General features: G+C 44.6%; 2 protein-coding genes, 1 long non-coding RNA gene and 1 pseudogene across 3 annotated transcripts; 2 read left to right on the top strand and 2 right to left on the bottom strand.

Moving 5' to 3' along the window:
* Positions 1 to 3,174: 3,174 nt before the first annotated feature.
* Positions 3,175 to 3,956, bottom strand: LOC123490368. The gene is made up of 3 exons (XR_006660923.1): positions 3,854 to 3,956; positions 3,562 to 3,632; positions 3,175 to 3,229 (listed from the first exon to the last, which is right to left on the bottom strand). It is a non-coding gene; the product is annotated as an uncharacterized LOC123490368 (long non-coding RNA).
* A 3,709-nt stretch (positions 3,957 to 7,665) lies between these two features.
* On the bottom strand, positions 7,666 to 16,615 carry LOC121532986 (annotated as a pseudogene).
* A 1,147-nt stretch (positions 16,616 to 17,762) lies between these two features.
* On the top strand, positions 17,763 to 20,371 carry LOC121563960. Its single transcript, XM_045220414.1, has 7 exons — positions 17,763 to 17,861; positions 18,233 to 18,340; positions 19,235 to 19,430; positions 19,537 to 19,587; positions 19,679 to 19,874; positions 19,972 to 20,008; positions 20,153 to 20,371. The coding sequence occupies exons 1-7, from the start codon at positions 17,820 to 17,822 to the stop codon at positions 20,369 to 20,371; spliced, it is 849 nt and encodes a 282-aa protein (XP_045076349.1). The 5' UTR covers positions 17,763 to 17,819.
* An 18-nt stretch (positions 20,372 to 20,389) lies between these two features.
* Positions 20,390 to 22,267, top strand: LOC121532561. Its single transcript, XM_045220413.1, has 4 exons — positions 20,390 to 20,879; positions 20,992 to 21,120; positions 21,382 to 21,474; positions 21,693 to 22,267. Exons 1-4 carry the CDS (start codon positions 20,390 to 20,392, stop codon positions 22,265 to 22,267), a joined length of 1,287 nt encoding a protein of 428 aa, XP_045076348.1.
* Positions 22,268 to 25,895: the final 3,628 nt, after the last annotated feature.

Genomic DNA, 25,895 nt, shown 5'->3' with positions numbered 1-25,895 from the left:
TCGGACGTGTTTGTCTCGAAGTTCTGCTACTCAGTTTAGCCTTTGTTTGCCTACACCGACACCACGGCAGCATGCGAACGCTACTGGACAGCAGCTGGACAAAGTTTGGGCCAGCTGGCAGAGGGTCCATCGATTGGGTGACTGGGTCACCTTCTCCCCCACGGTAGAGAGACAGTTACAGGTAAGGGATCATCAGCTTGTTGTTACTGAGTGAGTCTGATTCAGCAGTAGTCTTTACATGTAGACTACTGTGAGACCCAGAGATGTAACTTTTTGGTAGGCCCAGGAGGTAGGCAACCTGAGTCCTGGAGAGCTGCAGCAGTTTTTGAGTTGACTTTTTTGCTTTACACCTGGGAGGAGGTAGGTGGCATACTGGCTTAACAATCTAAAGAACAGACCGAAAATTATTCTGAACACTACTTTTTTAGGTGTATTATTATTATTTTTCCTCACTGGAGGAGCGCTGTCCAAGGTACTTCGGCCAGCCTGTGGCTACACAGACTTCTGCAGGCTACACACTCTTGTTGTTGTTAGTTGAGTGCCTTAGCCTCTTGGAATAGTCTTGGATATCACGACTATGATGAGAGCTTGTGAGTGCAGTTCATGTCAGGGAAATGCAAAGGAAAGCTTTTCGGGACTTTCAGCAGAGCGGAGTGATGTTGACGGGTCTTTAGTCAGTCATCCAGATGAGGATCAGCATTATCCGAGCACTGAAACCGATTGGTCGGGTGAATTTGGGACACTGATTGTGTCAACAGGGAATAGAACACTCAGGCAATATCAAATGGCATAAGCTCTATTGAGCCTCTGTAGGATATCTTGATTTCACAACCATGTATGTTCAGTTTTGAGAAGATGGAAGAGGATCAACACTGATCCAGTGGAACATTGCCGTTTTGAGGCAAAACCCATTACTGATTTTCAGATTTCATATCTTTAACATAGTCCTGAATGTATTTTATGGGAATCTTTTTTCTGTCCTTTGAATGATGTGGTTTATTAACCCTTTCCCCTCCAAAACCACCAGGGCTACAACTGGAATGAGCTGAACCTCGACCAGGAGGGGAGGTCAGAGCTGCTCCCTCTATGTGGTCCTCCCCGTTGCCTCCCTCCTCATTCTGGGCCTCCTGGTACTCCTGGCCTACTGGAGGTGCTCCTCTCCCAAGCTCAGCCTGGCCCAAATCATCGCCCTGGACCTCCAGGACGCCGAGAGCAGCGCTGAGTTCCTCTCTCCGCTCACCGGCCAACGCGAACGCCACACCAGCACCAGCTCTGACATGTCGGACAGTGTGTTCGTCATGGTCTACCTGCCGCCGCCCTACGAGGAGACGCTGACCAAGATCACACGCGCCGCCAGTCTGACCAGTCGGAAAGAGTCCATGAAGATAGAGGACCTGGAGGCCTGGCTGTGTCCGGAGATCAAGTCCAGTGGACGCTACGTGTGACTGGGGAACACTGGGACTGTCTCTCAAATGCCCAATTCCCTATATAGCCCACATAGGGCTCTGGTTAAAAGTAGTGCACTTTGTAGGGAGAAGGGTATAACTAGCAAGCTCTTTCGAATAAGGGGTTTTCAGTGGACTAAGAAAAACATCAGACCTGAGTTAATCTTTTGTGGGTACCCAGCTTTCTACACAGAGGAGTGTGCAATTGTATGAAAGCTGGAAGCTGGAAATTGCATTGACTGGCTGTACAGCATACAGTACATCTAGATTCTCTACAGAGGACATACGCTGACTATGTACAAACCGTAGGTCACAGTAGGCAAATAAAACCCTTTCAACGATACAAAAAAGAATATACAATTAATTTTGCGTTGTTTTTATCTCCTAAATGAAACCCATTTTTACTTCCACACTACAACCCTCCTGTACCTGTGTTGTTTTACAGTTTGTTCCTTATTTGGAGACTTAAGAATGTCAATGTGCAAAGTACAAGAATGTTAGTCTTATATGTAATACTGTATGTTATTTGAATTTTATTGTAATTGTATTTATATGTAAGAAGGTACAAAGACCTAGCCTGGGTACCATGCCTTTGACAGGAGTGGCAAGGGGTGGAATGTTAGCTAGACTGGTACCTGGACTTACAAAGACCTGGTCCAGGTTAATAATTCCCTTCATTCCTTGGAATCACATCATGAATGTACTCCTAAAAACCTCAGACCTGATCACGTTTTATAGACTACATAACAGATATGCAGTATAATTTACAAGTAATATGTTTGTACAAAGTGTTATATTGTTTTAAAATAAATAATAAGAAAAGCATGGTTAGCATGGTTATGATTGACAGAGTTCCGTCATCATCACTTATGCACTTTGGCTGCAAAGTTATAATCACATGCTGCCCCACTATGGTACATCTTGGTCATATCATGTAGACTATGTAGAGGTGAGCTCTCCTTTCCAAACGCATGCCTTACATTACAGCTATGGTCTTGCTGCGTTTCTGAGCAAGATTGTCAAGAAGTGTTAGAAATGTCCAGGGGTCCAACTAGATCTAGCAGCTACAGCATTTCATATTCTACTCTTTTGTACCATTTATTCTTGTAAATGATCAGTTTCAGATAACTAGACTTCATGGAAGCGTTTTTTTATTTAAAGCGTGTTTATTCACCAAATGTTAATTGTTGTTAATTAACCAATTAATTTGAATAGTCTACTGTCTACATTATCGCAAAAGCCCAAAATTCAAAACATAATGTATTTTCAGCAAAATAAATGTGTTTATCTAATCAAAAACCACATATTAAAACACAGATTTTCAGGCTACACCATAGAACAATAAAATTGTTTATTGGTTTATTTGTTTATATCATGTAAAAGTAAGAAAAGTCACAAAAGTCATGTCTTTAGAATATAAAAGTCATACAAAAGACATAAAAATAAACTATAGCCTCTGGTAAGCTGTAAATACACATCCTGTAGCCCAAAATGGAAAATAAGACATGCTATTACATGTTGTCTGTTTGGGATCTGCGGTAGGCTTCGTTGTTATATCTGTCTCCGTGTAAATGTGTGTGCGTCCATACATTCGGTTTGTGTGGATGTCATTTCTAGTATCCGCGCCTGCGACAAACCCTCATCCACAATTCCTTCGCTGTTTTTTTCTTACGGCCAAACAAAACCCCAGAACCAGCCGCAACACTTCTCCTTCTCCTTCTCCTTTTATTACTTTCCTCCTCCATCATTGCCATCCATCCCTTCATCCAGAAGGGTTCGGGTTCCTGTGAACAAACAGAGTTGGTGAGTCGAAACTACAGCACCTTAATTGGGGAGGACGGGCTCATAGTAATGGCTGGAACGGAATCAATGGAATGGTAATCGAACACATCAAACACATGGTTTCCATGTGTTTGATACCATTCCAGTGACTCCATTCCAGATATTGTTATTAGCCGCCCTCCCCCACAGCAGCCTCCTGTGGTGGAAACAAACCGCAGGAAGCCATCAGCATCAGCAACCTGGCAAAGCTGAAGCTGCAGCTCAGTACAGGACAGACAACATTCAAATTGACTGAAATTATCAATGAGACAACACAGAATACAGTGTAGCTTACCTTCTCAAGGAGGAGTTTCTTCATTCTGTCAGCACTGGCTTTCTCAATGCAAAGCTCCAGCTTGGTCTTGTCTAGGGAAAATGGTGATAGGACAAGATAGGACATTTGAACGGAAGTGAAGAGTTCAAGTTGTTATTGTCCAACTGGTTAGCTGACTGTTACATGTAGCTGTTTACTCTACATCGGATATTGTTGTGAAATTGTGAATGAAAGAACATTGTGGAATACAAGTAATTTACAAGAGACTAGGCCTGATTCTGAATGTAGCACACCAACAGTAACAGTGTTCTACCTCTATTATCTGGACAGCTGGTCTCTCTCTTGACCGGGATGTTGATGCAGTATGGCCGGTCATCACCCTTGTTGGTGTCCTTGGCGAAGGTCAAGGTAGGCCTCAGTTGAGCCATGATCTCTGGACCATGATATCGCAGACCAGCAGAGACCGTATGTCTGGGTATAGCTGGGCTTTAACCAATGGCCACTCACGGAAAGTCCTGAAGTAGTTGCTCCTGATAGAGAGTGAGACGTCTTCTAAGAATGTGGCCATCTTGTCTGGCTCATCGTTGAGCTTTTTCAGAGTGCGCGTAAGAACAGTCTTTGGTTTTGGTATTTCAGTGCCTCTTTCTGAACCTGGATATCTATGTGCTCTACCATATCATTGCAAAGTGGGACGTCTTCCCATGAACCGTACTGCTGCTTGATTGTGCATGAATCTGGGAAGACAGAGTCAAAGACTTTCCTGACAAGACTAACAGGAACAATATCAAGGTTTGTCACCTTTGGTTTGTTCCTCTCTGCCTCCTTCTGAGCCTGGTCTTGCACAGGCTTTCCACAGTCCTTTGGTTTGTTCCTCTCTGCCTCCTTCTGAGCCTGGTCTTGCACAGGCTTTCCACAGTCCTTTGTGGTTGACTCGAAAACATCAGTCTGTGGGAACTGCTTCAAAGGGCAGCCTGACTGACGTCGAGAGCAAGAGGATTAACGGGGACTGTGTTGCTTGATGTTACAACCTCCTCATCGTCGTCCCCCGACAAAGTATTTGGGGTCGATCCAGACTACATCTCTGTTGGAGGAACGAGGCAGAGAAACACGGTGGATGTAGTCCAACTTGATGTGGTCATTCAAAGGGAAAGCCTTCTGGAACAGTGCCAGTTTCCCGACCTGGGACCCGTAGTGATTGTAGATGGTCTTCCTAAGGTCCTCGGGTAGGGCTACTGCAAAGAGCTTGCTCTCCATTGCCTCTTCGCAGCTCCTAGCAATTGGACGCTGTGGGCCGAGGACTTGAAGCGGATAGGTGTCACTAATGCCCTTGTACACCATTAGGATCCCCTCACAGATAGCACTGGGGATGGTGGAGATGATCACCGGGTCCTTCATGGCAACCAGTTTTTTTATCTTGATTGTTGTGCCAAACTGATGTATCATGGCACTCTGCATGTGCAACACTGTCTGCCTCATGTTGCAGAAGGGGGGCACAGCTTTTCATCCACAGAAATACCTGGAATCTTCCTCAAGATGTTAAAAGCTACTGAGGCCATTTTAACAACCAGTAAGAGCAGAGCCTGTTGGTCAAGCTGTTTAGTACCGTGTCCGTTCATTGGATGAAGTTTTAGAATAAACTTCACTACGAAGTCATTGAACAGTTCTCCGCTAATGATCAATCTAGCAGGTAGAGGACAGATGTTCACCATATCCTGACTAATATGTCTCTCCTCTTCATTGGCAGCATTTACATCAGGCACTGTCTTAGAAATGCATAGACCTACGAGATGAACAATGTACCTTGTCAAGATGTGTGACCTGATTCCCAGTGCTCTCGCCAGCACAGGTTTTGGGCCTAGAACCTCCTCCAGGTTGTTGATAACAGCCTTGGCCACCTCATAAGCATCAATGGACTGCTGAGTGTTAGACATCTCCTCATCCTCAGTTACTTGAACACAGGGAATAGACCACAGAAGAGCTTTGGTGTTGTTGATGATAACAGGTGTCTCCAAATAGACTCCCTCCTGAAAGGCTTGGGGGATCTACTTGAAGAAGCACCTGGGTGATGATATGCTTAATGGTAGAACCAAGTACCACAATCTGCTTTGGCATGGTCTTGTATGCAGTCTTCATCGTGGTCTCAATGTCTGTAAGGGCCGTTTGGAGTATGGGACAGGTGCTAAGGTCAAGGACCTCAACCTTCTTCTCCTTCACGTGGTAGAGAAAGAAAGGCATTGTAATGTTAGTTCTATGTACACCTCTGGTGTCTTTACTGCCTATCACATGTCTTGTAGTGTATTTCTTATTACATGTACAGGTATAGTACTACACTGAGAAAAAAAGGTGCTATCTAGAACTTGAAAGGGTTCTTCAGCTGTCCCCATAGGAGAACCCTTTGAAGAATCATTTTTGGTTGCAGGTAGAACCCTTTTGGTTCCAGGTAGAATACCTTTTGGGTTCGATGTAGAACCCTTTCTACAGAGGGTTCTACATCAAACCCAAAAGTGTTATTTCTACCTGGAACCAAAAAGGGTTCTACGTGGAACCAAAAAGGGTTCTCCTATGAGGACAGCCGAAGAACCCCTTTGGAACCCTTTTTTCTAAGAGTGTAGTATACAACAAAAATGCACAAATAAAGGATTCAGTCTTACCTTGTCTACCTGGCTCTCCAGGACCTTCATGACATTGACTGCTGAGGATGAGGAGGGATAGGGGATCAGGTTTGCCTTGAAGACCTCAGCCTTCTTCTCCTGGGCTTCTCCATCCGCCACCTTGTCCAGCAGGCTGTCCATGACCTCCCTGACCTCCTGTGGAATCTCCACCTGGGTCTGGCTGAGGAACTCCACCTGGAGCATCTCATCTGACCTGATCTCAGGTTGGGCCTGTTTCTCTGAGAGCATACCTGCTGTGTCGCCACTCATCAGAGCTGCAGAACCAAGATGCTCATGGGAAGTAACCCATGGCTTGGCCTTGTCAGTCAGGAGCTGCTGCCCCTCCATGGCTACCTTCAGACGGAAGAGAGGAAGACATTAGTTCATACTGTTCCTTTGTGAACTTAAGGTGCAATAACAGGTAAATAAACAGTCTATGTGGATGGTAGCAATGGTGTACTATAGTTTAGGGAATGGAAAAGTATGAGTATACCTCTCCTGGGGACTGGTGACATTGGCTTAGTGTCACGCTCAGCTCTCTATGAATTTCCTGCTCGATCTCATGGAGTCTCTGGCGACCCTTCACCTTCAACATCTGTACGCACAGTAGGAGTTTAATATTAGCAGTGGTATCACACAGGACATTTTATTTTATGGCCTTGACAATGTCATTTGTTCAGGATATCACAGATTTGTCATGGATGTGGTCGGTCCAAAATGTATTAAAAACTAAAGGAGAACATCAAAATAGATGCTTATACACATGAGAGCTATTGTATAATTAATGGCAAACTTACCTGCTCATCAAGGTAACAATCGACCCAAGAAGACCCTTGGATGGATGTAGAGTCATCCATATTTGGTATCACCAGGAGACCAGTATAACAGCTAGAAAATATTTATTTACAGAAAACTCAACTAAAAACTGCTAAACTGTGCTAGAAAACTTATGTAAATCCTAAATAAGAACTAAACAATCGAGCAATGTAACCAAGTAGTGTATTATAGCAGTCTGAATTCAGAATGTATGTGTATAAAAATAGAACTATAGAATGCTCAAATATAGAACTTTAGAATCTTTGGCAAACATAAGACATTGTGATCACCACTAGATGGTGCAAGTGAACTAAAAATAACTGCGGCAAGGACAGCGCCAGAAAGTATTCTGAAACAACGCTTTTCATTCTGAACTGCCTAGATGTCACAGTAGGCTGTTTTGCGTGATAGAAATAGAACAGCGCTGCAAACGTGAAATATTATCAATAAAGAAAAAATCATTACTCTATCTTTATCATATGGAAAAATGTAATGTTTTATTACTCCATCGTTTACAAACAAATAATTTACAATTAAAGTACAGTACTGAGACCCCATGTTTTGAAAATATTCAATTATTTTTGTTTTCTGAAACACAATGATTTATTTTCAATAAATTGTTTTCTTTCATAAAATAACACTCCCATACAAATGAATGACAGGTCAATACTTTTATTCTTAACATCATACAAAATGATTTCCAACAACCACACAATACAGTAACATACATACGTGCTCAATAGAACCTTGGATATGAACAGACATCAGATACAGTTCAAATGTATCACTAGCTGGTAGGGAATTGGTAATAAAACTTGCTATCTTTAGAAATTATATTTATTTTTATACAATATGTAAGGAACCATAAGGAAACATTTGTCATGGATGACTGGCTAGTTGGAACCAGAGCTATTTCAGTGTTCAGTCCTTAATGTCCTTCCCAATAGTTACTTAGATTTGAAAACATTAGCCGAACATAACACAATGTAAAACTAACAATAAGTAATGTTAAATCCTTTAATCAACGGGAACATGTTATGGTCAAAGATAGTACTAGAACAGTGGTTTGTCTCTTTATGTTGTTTCAGGACTGGGGCTTTCCACTGGGCTCTGTTGAGAGAACAACGCCCCCAGTAGACAGTCAGTAGCACTGCAGGCAGTGGGCTCCTCTCCTCCCAGACACAAAAGCCTGTGGTACTGAGCCTGTGGAACCCAGCACAGCACCCTGGAACACACACACACACACACACACAGAGACGCACAAACACACACGCACCAGGCACACACAGTGTGAGCTATATTAACATGGTACTTGTAAGGTACTTAGTCTTAAGTAGAAAATCTTATTTAAACAAGTCAAAGATGAAAGAGTGTTGTGTAGCGATCTGAGTGTGACTTTGTACCATTCGTAGATGTCGTCTGTCACGGGTTCCGGCTGCGTTTGGACCCACTGACCGATTGACCACATCCTGACCACGTTGCCTATAGCAACCGTCTCCCCTTTACCCTCTCCATCGACCCCCTCAGCAGGCTCCTCAGGGACGTCCTCGTAGCACAGGAAGTAGCTGCTCGAGAAACACACACAGTCACACACAAATACAGACACAGACACAGGCAGTGAGATGCCATCTGATCAACTGTTCTTAGGCCTGAATTCCAAAATGTACATTGTCATCCAACATCTCAGTTCAAAAGAGTCCCAAAGTATTCTTGGCACTAATATTGTACTACAATTATTGTTTATTGACATGTTATGCCTTACTTTAACCCTTCTCTACCTCCCCCTCTCTCGCTCTCACTCACTACTCTGTCTTGGTGGCTCTCTCTTTCCCTGCCACTGGCTTGTCCTCCACTGTCTCTCCCTCCATCTCGCCATCAGTTTCCTGCTGTAGGCTCTCTCTGGGTCTCTCCACATTCCAGCGCATGCGTTTGCTACAGGCCAGTGTCGACCCCAGCCAGGTACGGGGCTGGACAACAGTACCGGTATATGGACAGCCTCACACTGTCTATCTGACACTTGCCTATGTAGAAATGGGAGATACTGGAATGGAGAGAGGGGAGAATGATAGATACATAAATGGCTGGATGAAGGATTGTGGAATGAATGTCAGACGAATGAGAATAAGGATTGACAAGTCCAAGCAGCTGTCCTCTAAAATATTTGGCTCATACTCCAGAATGTTCCATTTGTGGATCTAAATACAGGTATTCAAGTAGTGTTGGTACATATCGTCGCTGTCTGATGAAAACCTTGTAACTCAAATTTTGTGTTGAAAGCACTAACTTTCCTCAGTGTACTCTGAACATTTCATAACTCTAGGACCAAGAAAATGTATTCAAAATAGCTTCTGAAATCTCGAAATTGTATGTTCGTTAAAAATAGTCTAATATGGGAGTTTTTTTCAATTTCCTGAAAAGTGTCTGTTTTGGAGATGAGGTTTTCACCCGACAGCGGCGCTATGCGTCTGTATGTGCCTATGTGTGTGTTTAGTGGCTCACTGCCTTCAGATGTTATGGTGTAAGTACCAGAGGAGGCTGGTGGGAGGAGCTATGAGGACGGGCTCATTGTAATGGCTGGAATGGAATAAATTAAATGGTATCACACACATCAAACATATGAAAACCACATGTTTGACTCCATTCCATTTACTCTACCCCAGACATTACAATGAGGCCGTCCTATAGCTCCTCCCACCAGCCTCTTCTGGTAAGTACAGCACCTGGCCGGCTCAGCCTCCTCCAGAGAGAGAAAGTCAAAGGAGGCGTAGGTCAAGACCAGCTGCTCCAGCCTCGCACACAGCTGCTGGGAGAAGTCTAACAACTGGAGAGATGGACAAACACATAAATACAGACAGACAGACAGACAGACAGACAGATACACACAATTACTCAATACACACCACTCTCAGTTTACAGCATCTCTTGATTTTTCTCTATTATTTCTCAAACCTCTCATAAGCCTTTATTCTTGGCCAGAGTTGATTCACAGAGACATTTATGGTTGTGTGAAGTGTAGAATACATTTAATATCAATAAAGAGTGCAAAGGGAAGGGATCACTGCCGCTACCTCACTTTCCAACCAAGGTGCATGAATTGAGGATAGAGAGGCGATTCAGCAACACTTGTCAATAAAGAGGGACAGTTTTGTCCTACCCGGATTCAGGTGAGAAGGATTGTGTTTCGAAAGGCTCTTACTCGTGAGCGGATGTACACGGGCAGAGGCGTGCGCTGGGGCAGGGAGCTGCGAGCGGTCGACTCCAGGTAAGTGAAGTAGTGCTGACAGGTCCGCAGGAAAGTAGGCACCAGACGAGCAAAGTTTTCCTTTTGCAGATTGTCACGTCTGCAGACAACACACACACATGGTTATGTCACAGGACAGGGATTCATTATGTATTACTTTAATCCTTTTGATAAATAATAAATAATAACTTGAAACACCACTAGATGCAATTGTATAGTGACTTCCGTCTCGCTTCCGCATTGTCTCCGTGCTGCTGTGCTGTTTTTTGCTACTTGGCTACCTGCCAAACTATTCACGTTTTACTTTTAATAAACGTTTAATCAATCTCTGTGTTCAACAAATTTACCAACTTTTAGTTTTGTCCTCACTCATCTTTTTTCGTTAAACTTTTTCACCCCGGACGTTTATCCTGAGACAGAAGAGTCATTTTCCTGTACGTTTTAGCTGCCAACTTTACGTTATTTTCCTTTTTTCCATCGCAACTTTTTTCCCTTATTCAACTTTTTCACTCCGGACGCTTTATCTGGACATGGTTCATCAACATCTTCAACAGCCGAAGCTAAGTAGTAACATTAACATGATCTCTTCTAATTGCAGTCGCTGTACTCATAATATACAGGAGAACGATCGCCTTTACGGCGAGAATAGCTGTGCTACAAGCCCAGCTTCAGACGCAATCGTTAGGCAAGGGTAATTTCAGTGTAGGAAAGGAAGAAACAGCGTCTGTGCCACCAGTAAGTACAGACAGTAACGTTAGTATAAATCCCCCCGCACAGTCCCCGCAGCCGGACAACTTTCTCATGGCTTCTGGAGGGAAATACTGTTGGAATGCTCAACCGGTGTCGCTCATTCAGCCGACAGAAACCTTCAACCGGTTTTCCCCATTATGTAGCGAGTCGGAGTCTGAGTCTGAGTCTTCTCTAGTCTCTACTCCTCCCGTTACGGGGTCTGAGACGCCGAAGGCTCCCACCATTAGCTCTGACAAATTGAAAACCCTAGTCATTGGCGACTCCATTACCCGCAGTATTAGACTTAAAACGAATCACCCAGCGATCATACACTGTTTACCAGGGGGCAGGGCTACCGACGTTAAGGCTAATCTAAAGATGGTGCTGGCTAAAGCTAAAACTGGCGAGTGTAGAGAGTATAGAGATATTGTTATCCACGTCGGCACCAACGATGTTAGGATGAAACAGTCAGAGGTCACCAAGTGCAACATAGCTTCAGCGTGTAAATCAGCTAGAAAGATGTGTCGGCATCGAGTAATTGTCTCTGGCCCCTCCCAGTTAGGGGGAAGTGACGAGCTCTACAGCAGAGTCTCAGCACTTAATCGCTGGTTGAAAACTGTTTTCTGCCCCTCCCAAAAGATAACATTTGTGGATAATTGGCCCTCTTTCTGGGACTCACCCACAAACAGGACCAAGCCTGACCTGCTGAGGAGTGACGGACTCCATCCTAGCTGGAGGGGTGCTCTCCTCTTATCTACCAACATAGATAGGGCTCTAACTCCTCTAGCCCCACAGTGAAATAGGGTGCAGGCCAGGCAGCAGGCTGTTAGCCAACCTGCCAGCTTAGTGGAGTCTGCCAATAGCACAGTCAGTGTAGTCAGCTCAGCCATACCCATTGAGACTGTGTCTGTGCCTCGACCTAGGTTGGGCAAAACTAAACATGGCGGTGTTCACCCCTAGCAATCTTATTAGGATAAAGACCTCCTCCATTCCTGCCATTATTGAAAGAGATCGTGATACCTCACATCTCAAAATAGGGTTACTTAATGTTAGATCCCTCACTTCAAAGGCAGTCATAGTCAATGAACTAATCACTGATCATAATCTTGATGTGATTGGCCTGACTGAAACATGGCTTAAGCCTGATGAATTTGCTGTGTTAAATGAGGCCTCACCTCCTGGTTACACTAGTGACCATATTCCCCGTGCACCCGCAAAGCGGAGGTGTTGCTAACATTTACGATAGCAAATTTCAATTTACAAAAAAAAAAATGGCGTTTTCATCTTTTGAGCTTCTAGTCATGAAATCTATGCAGCCTACTCAATCACTTTTTATAGCTACTGTTTACAGGCCTCCTGGGCCATATACAGCGTTCCTCTCTGAGTTTCCTGAATTCCTATCAGACCTTGTAGTCATAGCAGATCATATTCTAATTTTTGGTGATTTTAATATTCACATGGAGAAGTCCACAGACCCACTCCAAAAGTCTTTCGGAGCCATTATCGACTCAGTGGGTTTTGTCCAACATGTCTCTGGACCTACTCACTGCCACAGTCATACTCTGGACCTAGTTTTGTCCCATGGAATAAATGTTGTAGATCTTAATGTTTTTCCACAAAATCCTGGACTATCGGACCACCATTTTATTACGTTTGCAATCGCAACAAATAATCTGCTCAGACCCCAACCAAGGAGCATCAAAAGTCGTGCTATAAATTCTCAGACAACACAAAAATTCATTGATGCCCTTCCAGACTCCTTCTGCCTACCCAAGGACGTCAGAGGACAAAAATCAGTTAACCACTTAACTGAGGAACTCAATTTAACCTTGCGCAATACCCTAGATGCAGTTGCACCCCTAAAAACGAAAAACATTTGTCATAAGAAACTAGCTCCCTGGTATACAGAAAATACCCGAGCTTTGAAGCAAGCTTCCAGGAAATTGGAACGGAAATGGCGCCACACCAAACTGGAAGTCTTCCGACTAGCTTGGAAAGACAGTACCGTGCAGTACCGAAGAGCCCTCACTGCTGCTCGATCATCCTACTTTTCCAACTTAATCGAGGAAAATAAGAACAATCCAAAATTTATTTTTGATACTGTTGCAAAGCTAACTAAAAAGCAGCATTCCCCAAGAGAGGATGGCTTTCACTTCAGCAGTGATAAATTCATGAACTTCTTTGAGGAAAAGATCATGACCATTAGAAAGCAAATTACGGACTCCTCTTTGAATCTGCGTATTCCTCCAGGGCTTAGCTGTCATGGATCTGCACAGCTCTGCGAGGGCCTGGGATCGGGAGAGACACTTAAGTGTTTTAGTACTATATCTCTTGACACAATGATGAAAATAATCATGGCCTCTAAACCTTCAAGCTGCATACTGGATCCTATTCCTACTAAACTGCTGAAGGAGCTGCTTCCTGTGCTTGGCCCTCCTATGTTGAACATAATAAACAGCTCTCTATCCACCGGATGTGTACCAAACTCACTAAAAGTGGCAGTGATAAAGCCTCTCTTGAAAAAGCCAAACCTTGACCCGGAAAATATAAAAAACTATCGGCCTATATCGAATCTTCCATTCCTCTCAAAAATTTTAGAAAAAGCTGTTGCGCAGCAACTTCACTGCCTTTCTGAAGACAAACAATGTATACGAAATGCTTCAGTCTGGTTTTAGACCCCATCATAGCACTGAGACTGCACTTGCGAAGGTGGTAAATGACCTTTTAATGGCGTCAGACCGAGGCTCTGCATCTGTCCTCGTGCTACTAGACCTTAGTGCTGCCTTTGACACCATCGATCACCACATTCTTTTGGAGAGACTGGAAACCCAAATTGGTCTACACGGACAAGTTCTGGCCTGGTTTAGATCCTACCTGTCGGAAAGATATCAGTTTGTCTCTGTGAATGGTCTGTCCTCCGACAAATCAACTGTACATTTCGGTGTTCCTCAAGGTTCCGTTTTAGGACCACTATTGTTTTCACTATATATTTTACCTCTTGGGGATGTTATTCGAAAACATAATGTTAACTTTCACTGCTATGCGGATGACACACAGCTGTACATTTCAATGAAACATGGTGAAGCCCCAAAATTGCCCTCGCTAGAAGCCTGTGTTTCAGACATAAGGAAGTGGATGGCTGAAAACTTTTTACTTTTAAACTCGGACAAAACAGAGATGCTTGTTCTAGGTCCCAAGAAACAAAGAGATCTTCTGTTAAATCTGACAATTCATCTTGATGGTTGTAAAGTCGTCTCAAATAAAACTGTGAAGGACCTCGGCGTTACTCTTGACCCTGATCTCTCTTTTGACGAACATATCAAGACTGTTTCAAGGACAGCTTTTTTCCCATCTACGTAACATTGCAAAAATCAGAAATTTTCTGTCCAAAAATGATGCAGAAAAATTAATCCATGCATTTGTTACTTCTAGGTTAGACTACTGCAATGCTCTATTTTCCGGCTACCCGGATAAAGCACTAAATAAACTTCAGTTAGTGCTAAATACGGCTGCTAGAATCCTGACTAGAACCAAGAAATTTGATCATATTACTCCAGTGCTAGCTTCCCTACACTGGCTTCCTGTTAAGGCAAGGGCTGATTTCAAGGTTTTACTGTTAACCTATAAAGCGTTACATGGGCTTGCTCCTACCTATCTTTCCGAGTTGGTCCTGCCGTACATACCAATACGTACGCTACGGTCACAAGACGCAGGCCTCCTAATTGTCCCTAGAATTTCTAAGCAAACAGCGGGAGGCAGGGCTTTCTCCTATAGATCTCCATTTTTATGGAACAGTCTGCCTACCCATGTGAGAGACGCAGACTCGGTCTCAACCTTTAAGTCTTTACTGAAGACTTATCTCTTCAGTAGGTCATATGATTGAGTGTAGTCTGGCCCAGGAGTGTGAAGGTGAACGGAAAGGCTGGAGCAACGAACAGCCCTTGCTGTCTCTGCCAGGCCGGTTCCCCTCTCCACTGGGGTTCTCTGCCTCTAACCCTGTTGCAGGGGCTGAGTCACTGGCTTGCTGGTGCTCTTTCATGCCGTCCCTGGGAGGGGTGCGTCACTTGAGTGGGTTGAGTTACTGACGTGATCTTCCTGTCTGGGTTGGCGCCCCCCTTGGTTTGTGCTGTGGTGGGAGACCTCTGTGGGCTATACTCGGCCTTGTCTCAGGATTGTAAGTTGGTGGTTGGGGATATCCCTCTAGTGGTGCGGGGCTGTGCTTTGGCGGAGTGGGTGGGGTTATATCCTTCCTGTTTGGCCCTGTCCGGGTTTTCTTCGGATGGGGCCACAGTGTCTCCGGACCGCTCCTGTCTCAGCCTCCAGTATTTATGCTGCAGTAGTTTATGTGTCGGGGGCTGGGGTTAGTTGGTTATACCTGGAGTACTTCTCCTGTCTTATCCAGTGTCCTGTGTGAATTTAAGTATGCTCTCTCTAATTCTCTCGTTCTCTCTTTCTCTCTGAGAACCTGAGCCCTAGGACCATACGTCAGGACTACCGGGCATGATGACACCTTGCTGTCCCCAGTCCGCCTGGCCTTGCTGCTATTCCAGTTTCAACTGTTCTGCCTGCGGCTACGAAACCCCTACCTGTCCCAGACCTGCTGTTTTCAACTCTTAATGATCGGCTATGAAAAGCCAACTGAGAGACCTGAGCCCTAGGACCATACGTCGGGACTACCGGCCGTGGTGACTCCTTGCTGTCCCCAGTCCGCCTGGCCTTGCTGCTATTCCAGTTTCAACTGTTCTGCCTGCGGTTATGGAACCCCTACCTGTCCCAGACCTGCTGTTTTCAACTCTTAATGATCGGCTATGAAAAGCCAACTGAGATTTATTCCTGATTATTATTTGACCATGCTTGTCACTTAAGAACATTTTTGAACATCTTGGCATGGTTCTGTTATAATCTCCACCGGCACAGCCAGAAGAGGACTGGCCACCCCTCATAGCCTGGTTCCTCTCTAGGTTTCTTCCTAGGTTTTCGCCTTTCTAGGAGTTTTTCCTAGCCACCGTGCTTCTACACCTGCATTACTAGCTGTTTGGGGTTTTAGGCTGGGTTTCTGTACAGCACTTCGAGATATTAGCTGATGTAAGAAGGGCTATATAAAATAAAATTGATTGATTGATGATATAGTTTAGGTGCACTAATCATTGACTCACCTAACCTTTACCTATCATTATCTTAGACTACATTAACAACTTTCCTAACTGACTCTAACGTTACCTGTATAAAAGATGTGCCTGAAACTCATCCGCTTTATTCAGCAGGTACTGGAGTTGCTGTTCAATGGGTCTGAGCTTCTGATCCATCATGTTGATGTCATGGCATGAGGACGTGGACTTCCAAGCCGCATCCCCTGTGCTGTCCCTTTGATCGCCACATGAGGGCGCCAAAGCACGATCCTCTAAATGCTCCACATTTTCTGAGAAATTGCGGGAAATAATTTGCTGATTTGAGTTTGACTAGCAGAGTTAGCACGTTTTTTCGTCTACATAATTATTAAGCTACCTATGCATTTTGACAGAAAGTCACCTGTGTCTGGTGATGATTCAGGATTATTTTTCGTCTCCCCCGTTCCATGCTTTCTTCCTATGTGACCTGGCTTTCTGGTGAGTTTGCTTAGGTTGACACCTCCTCGAAATCCTTCATTAGCCAGCTAGCTTTAGCTTGTCAGATAGCTAGCAACTGCACTATAAGACACGGGTTTCTTGTGTGTTGTGTATTAATTGAACACTTTACAAGTTACAACTTTCTGAGCCAGTATTTTCATGAATTGAGGATAGTTAGCTATTAGCTAACTAAGCGACACCTACGCCACTTTCCCCCAATCCTCTGAATGCTTGTGAAGAGCTCATGTGCAGCGCCATGGACGTTCCGGTCCCACGGTCAGTCCAGGACTTGACAAGTACGGTTCTCAACCTCTCGCCGTCTCCTCTTTCCCTTGGTGTCTATATCTGACGCTCGGTCCCGTCTCAACTGATTTAGTCTGTCTGCAGGCTAGCCTAGCGCGAGAACTACTACTACGAGAGCGTGTGAAGCAACCACTAGAGCGAGCGGACCCCTCTGCTAGCCGAAACATGCACAAAACCTCTTGACAATTATGTTTGCATATTTATATACATAATTGGAGATTGACAACCCTTCTGTCTAGGAAGACTAATAAATAAATGATTGCAAAATGTAAAAAAAAAGACCATATATCTTACACCATTGTCATTGTCAAGCCAAATATTATCGTTTGTTTGACAACACTGGTATGAAAAAATATATGCTTTGATTTGTCAATATTAGTATCCCCAGTAGCTATATGAATAGAGTTATACTAACTAACTCTATCAAAAGTCTAGAAGTGAGTTTGCGGAGTGCAGACTGATGATGACCACCGGCTCCACGCTTCGATTCATGGCTCTCTCAGTTCTTGCCACCATAGGGCAACATTGATAAATAAAACCCCACTGAATCGAAGTGAATTGGGTTACATTACATTTTAAACTTTTTAGAGATTTCGTATGTGATCAGAACATGTATTAATCTCTCGGCGTGGTCGCTGTGCGCTGTTGTAGTTGACATAATCGTGTATGACGTAATATATGAGCCTATGACGTAAACGCAGTCAAGAAATGATTAAGTTGATTGGCTCAGTTGAGTTGATAGTTTGCGTAGGACAGTCATCCTCATGTTCAAAGACATTACTTTGCCTGGACAAGAAATTCTGTGTAACTGTATGTACAGCTAAATTTACCAGGATTTTATTTAAAATGTTAGAAAATTGAAGATAAAAATGTATTTGTTTATAATTTTTCTATCATGGTACAGGTCCAATCTGAAGGATGTTTTAAAATAAAATGGGTAAAAGTCATAAACGGTTGAGGAGAGTTTGTCTAAAGGTAAGTCTCATATAAGAAAATAAAAAAAGTGATCTGTGTGTCTCTGTAATGGGGAAATATTTTTAGTATTACAGCCATATGCTAGGGGTTTTAAATCCTCTCCTTGAGGACCCCCAGACGTTCCACTGTATTCCACAGCTAGCACACCTAATTCAACTTGTCAACTAATCATTAAGCCCCTTGAATAGGTGAATCAGGTTTGCTTGTTTAGGGCTACAACAAAACTGTGAAATGTCTGGGGTTCCCCAAGGAGAGGGTTGAAAACCACTGGCCTATGCAAAAAACAGACTGATATGCTTTATGTTTGGAAAAGTGGGCATAAAAATGGAGGGCTCAAGTGTAATTTATTTCATTACATTCCTCTACCCCAGGCTGGGACCCTCCAAGTTAGTGCTGGAGAACAGGTGCTTCAGACAGATGACCATAATGGACCAAGGCTGCCAGCACTGGTGGACTGCCCCAAGAACAGCCCCCTAAAGGTTAGAAACGGCTTTGAGTTCTGTTGCAAAAACGCTTTGAACAGTTCAGAGTGAAATACGTATCAGTTCAATTGGAAAACGTTCAAAACGTTTTGTAACGTTAGGCATGCTGAATGTACTCCAGGCAAACCTCTCAGAGCAGACTGGTTGGCTCTAAGCCACACCCACTTCAATTGTGATTAGGCTTTTAATGTGATTAAGCCCTGCCCACTTCCAATTTTGGTCCCCTCTTCGAATCAAATCCCGAGTGCCTGCCACATCCGTTTTGATTGGTTCTTGGTCAGAAATGCTATGCCTTAATTGGACATCCATTTTTATTGGTTCGTTGGTCAAGTGGATAGTGCTGTCATTCATATGCTAATGATGTATAGGGCTAAACCACGCTTGTCCATTTTTGGTCACCCCTAATCTGAGCTCCGCCCACATCCATTTTGATTGGCACCTTGGTAGGGGATGGGCAGGTTGTATACTGGGCCAATTTCAGTGGCAAAACGTTGTTGAACATTGCCGATACAAATGCCATGACTAGAGCTTACGTGATTCCTTATTCTACATGTTTAAGAGGCATGTTTGTTCATTATAGCGTAATTCTATCTGAATGTTGCTAAACGTTGTCTTGCTGAACATGCCCCTGGTTGTATAAGGACGTTTTGTTTTGAAATCTTTACCTGGTTGTAACTGAGAGTTGGTTGTAATGTAAGTTATATGACAATGAGATAATGATGCATGGGTCACTTACTGTACTAGTTAGAACCAATAGCATTCAAATTCTGATTCTTATTCTAATTCTAAAGTTAGCCCTTATGTGACATGTCACTCAGTACCGTCATGTCTATGGTGAAAGAGATGGTTTCTATGGTGATACGATTTTGCTAATATTGTTGTTTATCTCAGAACTTCGTGCCGAAGCCCCCACGAGGCCCCAGGCTGAGCGGTCAGGCCAAGATGGCCAAGGTCGAAAAGAACGCCAGAGAGGCCGTGGAGTCCAGAAAGGACAGAGAGGCCAAGGCAGCGGCGAAAAAACCAAGCCACCAAGTAGTTGGTGTGTTGGCGCTGCCTCCACCTCTTCTATCTCCAACAACCAGTTACAGTGAGTATTGATCACCACTTCCAAAATACTTGGATTTATTGATAGAATTCTTAAAGGATATATGGTGGAAGGATCAACTAATGGCTCTACTCTCCTCTTTCTTTAGGTGTCCTGCCAGCTATCAAGAACACTAAAGTGACGAAGGTGGAGACAACAGGTGGGTGTTGGTGACACAGTGGTTATTCAATAGAATCGTTGCCATGGTTACGAGCTTGTTCAGCTGTAATTCTGATTCTCTTCTCTTTCAGTGCCACCAGGCCCCATGACACCTGAGGATGAGGTGAGAATGAACTCCTCTCCATCTGTTGATGACCCCCTTACCCCAGAGACCCCAGAGAGTGATGTCACCTCCGATGCCACTTCTCTGGCGGACACACCCCGTGAGATGACACCTGAGAACGTAGAGGAGGCGTCTTCTCTAGAGGACTTCCTGAAGTCTCACCCGTGAGTTCTGCTCTGAACCGTGTTATGTGCAGTAGAAAAATGGAATCTAGTTGCCAGTCTACTAACCAATGATTCCTGATGTTTGTTTGTTTTCTAGTCAGAGAAAGTGCATCAGGAAGTTCCTCAAACAAAAGGTAAGTCCCACATTTTTTCTTCTTTACCCCATTTCTACTTCTTTACCGACTAATCATGCCAACAACAACAAAAAACGTGTAACTTAAAGACTAAGAGGAAATGCAGTCATTTAAAAATGATTGTTTTCCGTATTTCTTTCTAAGAATGTGACCATAGAGGACCTGGAGGACATGTCCTATGCATTCCTCCTGCCAGCGATAGCTCTGCTCAGGATCTCCAGTCCAGAATCATCCAACTGCTCCTTCCGGGGGTCAGGGGTGCTGAAGATCGTCTCGGAGACGTTCCACCGGCGGAGCTCTGAGCCAAAGGGGAGGCTCAGGGGCGGGCAGCCCCCCACGCCCAATTCTGAGACAGACAAGTAGCTTCAGGGTACAGCAGACATGGTTGTGAGTAATATCCTGAGGAATGCCCAGGAGGACCTCTTCTCCTCTGGTATGAATGACCTGGAGACCACCAATCCAGGCATCGCTCTGACCGAAGAGAGGCTCTCCAGTATCTTCTCAGAGCTGTTTAGGGACGCCTGTGAGAGTGCCCAGGAGGCCGCCAGACGGATCCACCACACGAGGTCCGGAAGAGGCAACAAAAGCCGGAGTGGGAGTTGCTCTGGGTCATCACAGGGATCGAGCCGGTCCAACATGCCAGAGCTGGTAGAGTGTGTGGATGCTCAGCTATCTCTGGAACATCCAAATGTGTCCTGCTCCAACAGAAGCTCTGGGTCCTCACAGGGATCGAGACGGTTCGACCTCTGTCATCAGGCAGTGGAGATGGAGAGGGTTTATCTCCAGAGAGACACACCCCACTCCAGTGTCAGTGTGAGAGAACTGGGGTCAGTGAGGAGGGCCAAGAGAAGGGATGTCCATAAAGCCCTCAGTGAGGGGTCCCTCAATGTCTTTGCCCTGTTCAGGGAGAGGGCAGGGGAGATTTGGCAGACCAGCACATGGGACATGGAGCAGACCCAGCCTCCCAGCACCCCCACATCCAGCGAGGAGGATTTGTGGGACAGCGACTCCAGCTTGTCTCATGGGGTTGGGGGAGGAGGAGAGGGGCAGCTCCCTGATCCTGACCCCCCAGGCCTCCACCTCACTCTCTGATCAAGACAAGAGAGCACTAGGTTAGTTATTATGTAGTCTTGTCTCCTTTTGCTCCCTTGTTATTATTGTTATGCCATTTACAATGTGACCAAGATGTTTTGGGGTGGGGGTGCTGTCGATGGGGGGAGGGAGTCTTTTCTCCGCTCTGCTGACAAGTCATTTTCTCCGCTCATACAGGAGTCATAAAGGCCTAGTTCACTAATTTTGTGAAGAAAATCATCTATAAAAAATAATAATGATATATCTATATATACATTTTAAATAAATGTTGATTTGACTAGAGGACGTCTGCCAGATCCTGACCGCCTGGGTGGAAAAGATGCTGAACAGGACCTGCAACGACAATTACAGGGCCAGTGTCATCATCCAGAAAGGTCCATTTATAACCTGTTTTACCAATATGACCAGTATTAACCCTGTTATAACCAGTGTAATAACCAGTGTATTATCATTATAGTAAATGTACTAGATACTGCATAGTGCTATACATGGATGTGGCTTTGAATCAGTTCAGAGTATTAGTGTGTTTTCTTAGGATTGGATTCTGGTGCCAGGGACAGGTTCCCTTACATTCAGTGTCCTTCTTCATCAGAGGAAGAAGAGGAGTTGGTCACGAGTGTCATGACTGTCTTACACTCAGAGCCCTCCACCTCAACCAAGGCAGCACGGGCAGCTCCTGCACAGACCCTGGAGTTCAACCCCTGTCTGGATGAAGATGAGGTGGTCCCCAGCACCTCCATGGGTGCGGGATTCCTGACGACCACTCAGGCAGCATGGGCAGCTCCTGCCCAGACCTTGGAAGAAGAGGTCGGGGGAGCTGATGTCTCTGAGGTGAGTACCAGCTCCCTGACCCCCACTGAGGCCAGGCAGGGCCTCCTGGGGAAGATTCCCTCTCTCCTTCCGGGTGAGATCCTCATCGAGGAGGACATCTCCTTTCGCAGCACTCCCAGGGACACCGTCATGAGCCCCCAGACCCTGAAGCTTATCCTCCAGGGCATCATGCGCCGACTGGAGGCCTCAGAGTTCCCCCAGGCCATGATGGCCAACGACCCCTTCAGGCTGATGAAGAATCTCTTTGTGGAGGTCCAGCATGCCCTGAAGTATGCTGACATCTCTGTCCTCTTCAGCCTGGAGGAGAGCATCCAATTTAGGGGGAAGATGCAATGAAGGCCATCGTGAAGGCTGCGGCTAAAAGGTTGTCCTTGCGTTCGGATTCCAACCGGCGTGCCGCACGCTATGGTGGCGAGGTAGCCGTCTGTTGCATGGCAGATACCATCGCGCACGTCATGGCGACTACGCCCAGGACTGGAGTTCTGACGGCCATTTTGGAGCGAGGAGGAGCCTTGGTAGTGGGAGGTCACGCTCCTCTTCAAGCTCCTCAAAGAGTGACATCACCCTCACAGAGGAACTCTTGGCCCAGGGGGAAACCCTAGAAGAGGACCAAGAGGAGGTGGCTGCGATCGACGACAACAAGAAATGTGACTCTGCTAGCTTGGAGAAGGCCAGCAGCAGCTCCCTCTCCGCAGACCTTGTGGACAGCACCTCCACACAGGTAAGGAGTCTACCATTAACCAGTATGTTGTTTAGTTATTGGGGCTGTTTGATTGTGAGGCACCAACTCATATCTGTTTTCTCTCTACTAAGAAGACAGTGAAGGACGAGGCTGTGAAGGAAGGAGTGAGGAAGTCAGGAGAGGGGAAGCGAGGTCGCAAGAAGACCCTGAAGAAGAACAAGGTGTCTCCCCTTGGCACTGATGGTAAGTCCTCCCTTCTGTCAGTCCACATGTCTATTTGTCTTCAACAAAATTATATTATTTCACCACATTGTAATGTTAGGGGAAGAGACTATGATGAAGTTATCAGGGTCTTATTCATTAAACGGAAGTAACAGGGAGGAACTTCCTTGAACAAAAAAAGGTGTTTTTGTTTTCCATTGCAAAAGTTTTTTTTACGGTTTGTCCTAATGATGTCATGCCATGTTCTCTGTCACCTGTTCAGATACCGTGGCTGATGAGCCGGGGGAAAAACGATCTCTCCTCCTGAGGATTACAGCTTCCCCTGCAAAAAGAGAAGCGGCAAAAAGTAGTTGTGTGGGTATACCCACTTAGAGCACTTCAGTGCACTTGCCTCCTCTCCACAAACCCAGAGTAAACTCACAAACCATTTCATGATTCCAACCATACCCCCACGCTATTGTGGCGAGGGAGCCATCTGTTGCATGGCGGACACCATCGCACACGTCATAGATGACCATGCTGAAGATTGGAGCTCTGACGGCCATTTTGGAGCCAGGAGGTAGTAGTGACATCACCCTCACCAAGGAGCTCTTGGCTGAAAGGGCCAAGGAAGCGGACCAAGACGACGTGGCTGATGATGAAACTGGCATGACAATACCCCCCCCCCCCCCAAAAAAAAATAACAAACCATGATGATTCCTCCCATAGCCCGGCCCGGACCTATTTCATTCAATAAACATGTACTTGCATCTATTTTGAACCTCTTTTTTTGTTTTTAACAGGCCTACTGTAGACTACAAATTATTAAGTGCAAATTGATGTGTGTACTGCATCAATATTATGAGTTCACTGTGCCAGTCATTATGAGTTCACTATGCCAGTCATTATAGTTAATCTAGGCTTTAACACTCTTAACTGTATTGGTATTGACACAATACGAGTTACATTTGAGTATTTTCTAAATTTGTGTTTCTGAGGGAATACATCTGCAATATACTGCTAATAATGTTAATCGAGAGGGAAAAATACTTCTGGAAATGTACAAAAATAATAGATCATATTCTTGCCTTTGACAGTTTAGATCATTCAAATGTAATAGCTTCAGGGTTGTGGAGGTCATAGTCTCTTATGACGGCTACCAAAGTCCATCCTGCTTTCACCACTCGCTCACACTAGTCCAATATCTTAACCTCTCCCCTACCGGAACCTAATCGAGTAGCTGGCCCGGCACTCACGCAAGATTTGGTTCTGGGTTGCAGAGATTATGGAGGTCAAAACAAGGTCTATGGCTGCGTTTACACAGGCAGCCCAATTCTGATCTTTTCCACTAATTGGTATTTTGACCAATCAGATCAGCTCTTTTTCCAAGAATTGGGCAAACGATCATAATTGGACTGCATGTGCAAACACAGCCTGTCATGCAGGACCTGACCAGGAAAAACTCTGATCTGAAAAACTGTCAAGAACATGGCAAGAACATGATCTATACTACTATTTCCAAAAGTATTTTTCAATAAAGTTTAACATTATTAGCAGTATATTGCAGATGTATTCCCAATAATATACTCCAGCAAGCAAAAGACTGGAAACGGAACAAGGTAAAATCAAATAAACTCCTGCCCTATACCCCACAAGGAAATAGGATGAAAGACTTGATGATGTGTATGTAGGCTATGTTTATTTAGCCTGCTCATTACTGCTATCAGATGGAAGCAGGCTATTTCTGGTGTGCATTTTCAGAGCCTTTGTGTGATGTGTTTCACCTATCAACACCTATGACCAGGTGCTCCTTTGCTCTTCCGTCTCAGTCTACCTCTGGCAGTATCAAATTCTCGGTAAGCAAATCTCCCATTTGCATGCCCTGCGATTTGTTTTCGTTTTATTCAGCTATAGTTTGAGTTTCTGCTTATGTATCTCTCTCTCTCTCTCTCTCTCTCTCTCTCTCTCTCTCTCTCTCTCTCTCTCTCTCTCTCTCTCTCTCTCTCTGTCTCTCTCTCTCTCTGTGTGTCTCTCTCTCTCTCTCTCTCTCTCTCTCTCTCTCTGTGTGTCTCTGTCTCTGTCTCTCTCTTCTGCACAACACTGTACCTCAGTTAGTCTTTGGTACTATTGTTATGTATTGACCTAATGGCTTGTAGACTTTAGAAAAGTGGCATTTGCTTACTGTAGGCTAGTATGTATCCACTATATATTTGGGCTTGCTTTCAATATTAGATAATGAGTTTAACTTGTAGATTTCTGATATTAAATGCTGTACAGTCATATACTTTTTATTCTACTGTAACTGTACTCCATTTACAATCTTGTGGTTGTGATTGTATGGGCACATTATTACTTGTAAGCAGAGTAATAACAATAGCAGTTGTTTTGTGTGTGGCGAAATTGCAAATCTGGAATAGGGGAAAGAGATAAGCAACAGTTTGTTCATTAGGAGAAGATGGAAATGACAAATCCATGGTCTGGACATGGTCACATGATACATTGGGCGCGCTCCTGCTACCTACCATACACATTGCGCCAGCGCAACCGCGCGCAGCTACACCAGAAAAAAAAAGTGTAGCCTCCCGCTCAAGCCATCATCGGCAATGCGCGGACAGACAAGGCGATATTCCTCTGCCCTCCAAAACCAAACGAAGAGCAAACAACAACGCTTTTACCGGTGACACTCTTCGGTAATATAAGGTAGTCCGTTTGTAACGCAAAATGGCTCAAAGCGGATTAAAAGAAGGCTTTTGTGTAATGTGATACTGGGAGACTAGCAGTTCATGTTTCACGGATGTTACAGTTTTTTTGCCTCTGTAGCGTTGTATGTTAGCAATGGATCTCTATCCCTCTTCGGAGTCTGTTATGCGGATAGGGAGGGAGTCGTGCCGTTTGTTCCCCTTGTGCTCTAGCTGTTGATAGCTAGCCTCCAAAGAAAATAACAATGAACTGAATCAAACAGTTTTGTTTTAGGCTTTTACCCTGCTGATATTTTAAAGACACACCCGGGAACATTTTGTATTTGTTGAACGAACCTTTTGTTGAAACTAGACAAACATTTTGGGATCACCAGCTTCTTTG

The sequence above is a fragment of the Coregonus clupeaformis genome, unplaced genomic scaffold (genome assembly GCF_020615455.1).
Source record: "Coregonus clupeaformis isolate EN_2021a unplaced genomic scaffold, ASM2061545v1 scaf3758, whole genome shotgun sequence".
In the NCBI taxonomy this organism is placed as follows: Eukaryota; Metazoa; Chordata; class Actinopteri; order Salmoniformes; family Salmonidae; genus Coregonus; species Coregonus clupeaformis.
This window is presented reverse-complemented; position numbering and strand designations above follow the sequence as displayed.

What these genes read in the sequence shown, in the direction of transcription:
- LOC121532561 (XM_045220413.1), top strand. Translation starts at nt 20,390, where the DNA reads ATGGTTGTGAGTAATATCCTGAGGAATGCCCAGGAGGACCTCTTCTCC. An exon ending in GGATGTCCATAAAGCCCTCA is followed by an intron (nt 20,880 to 20,991) that starts GTGAGGGGTCCC and finishes CCCCACATCCAG; the next exon opens with CGAGGAGGATTTGTGGGACA. An exon ending in CAGTGTCATCATCCAGAAAG is followed by an intron (nt 21,475 to 21,692) that starts GTCCATTTATAA and finishes CTTCTTCATCAG; the next exon opens with AGGAAGAAGAGGAGTTGGTC.
- LOC121563960 (XM_045220414.1), top strand. Translation starts at nt 17,820, where the DNA reads ATGGGTAAAAGTCATAAACGGTTGAGGAGAGTTTGTCTAAAG. An exon ending in GACTTCCTGAAGTCTCACCC is followed by an intron (nt 19,875 to 19,971) that starts GTGAGTTCTGCT and finishes TTTGTTTTCTAG; the next exon opens with TCAGAGAAAGTGCATCAGGA. An exon ending in GGAAGTTCCTCAAACAAAAG is followed by an intron (nt 20,009 to 20,152) that starts GTAAGTCCCACA and finishes TTTCTTTCTAAG; the next exon opens with AATGTGACCATAGAGGACCT.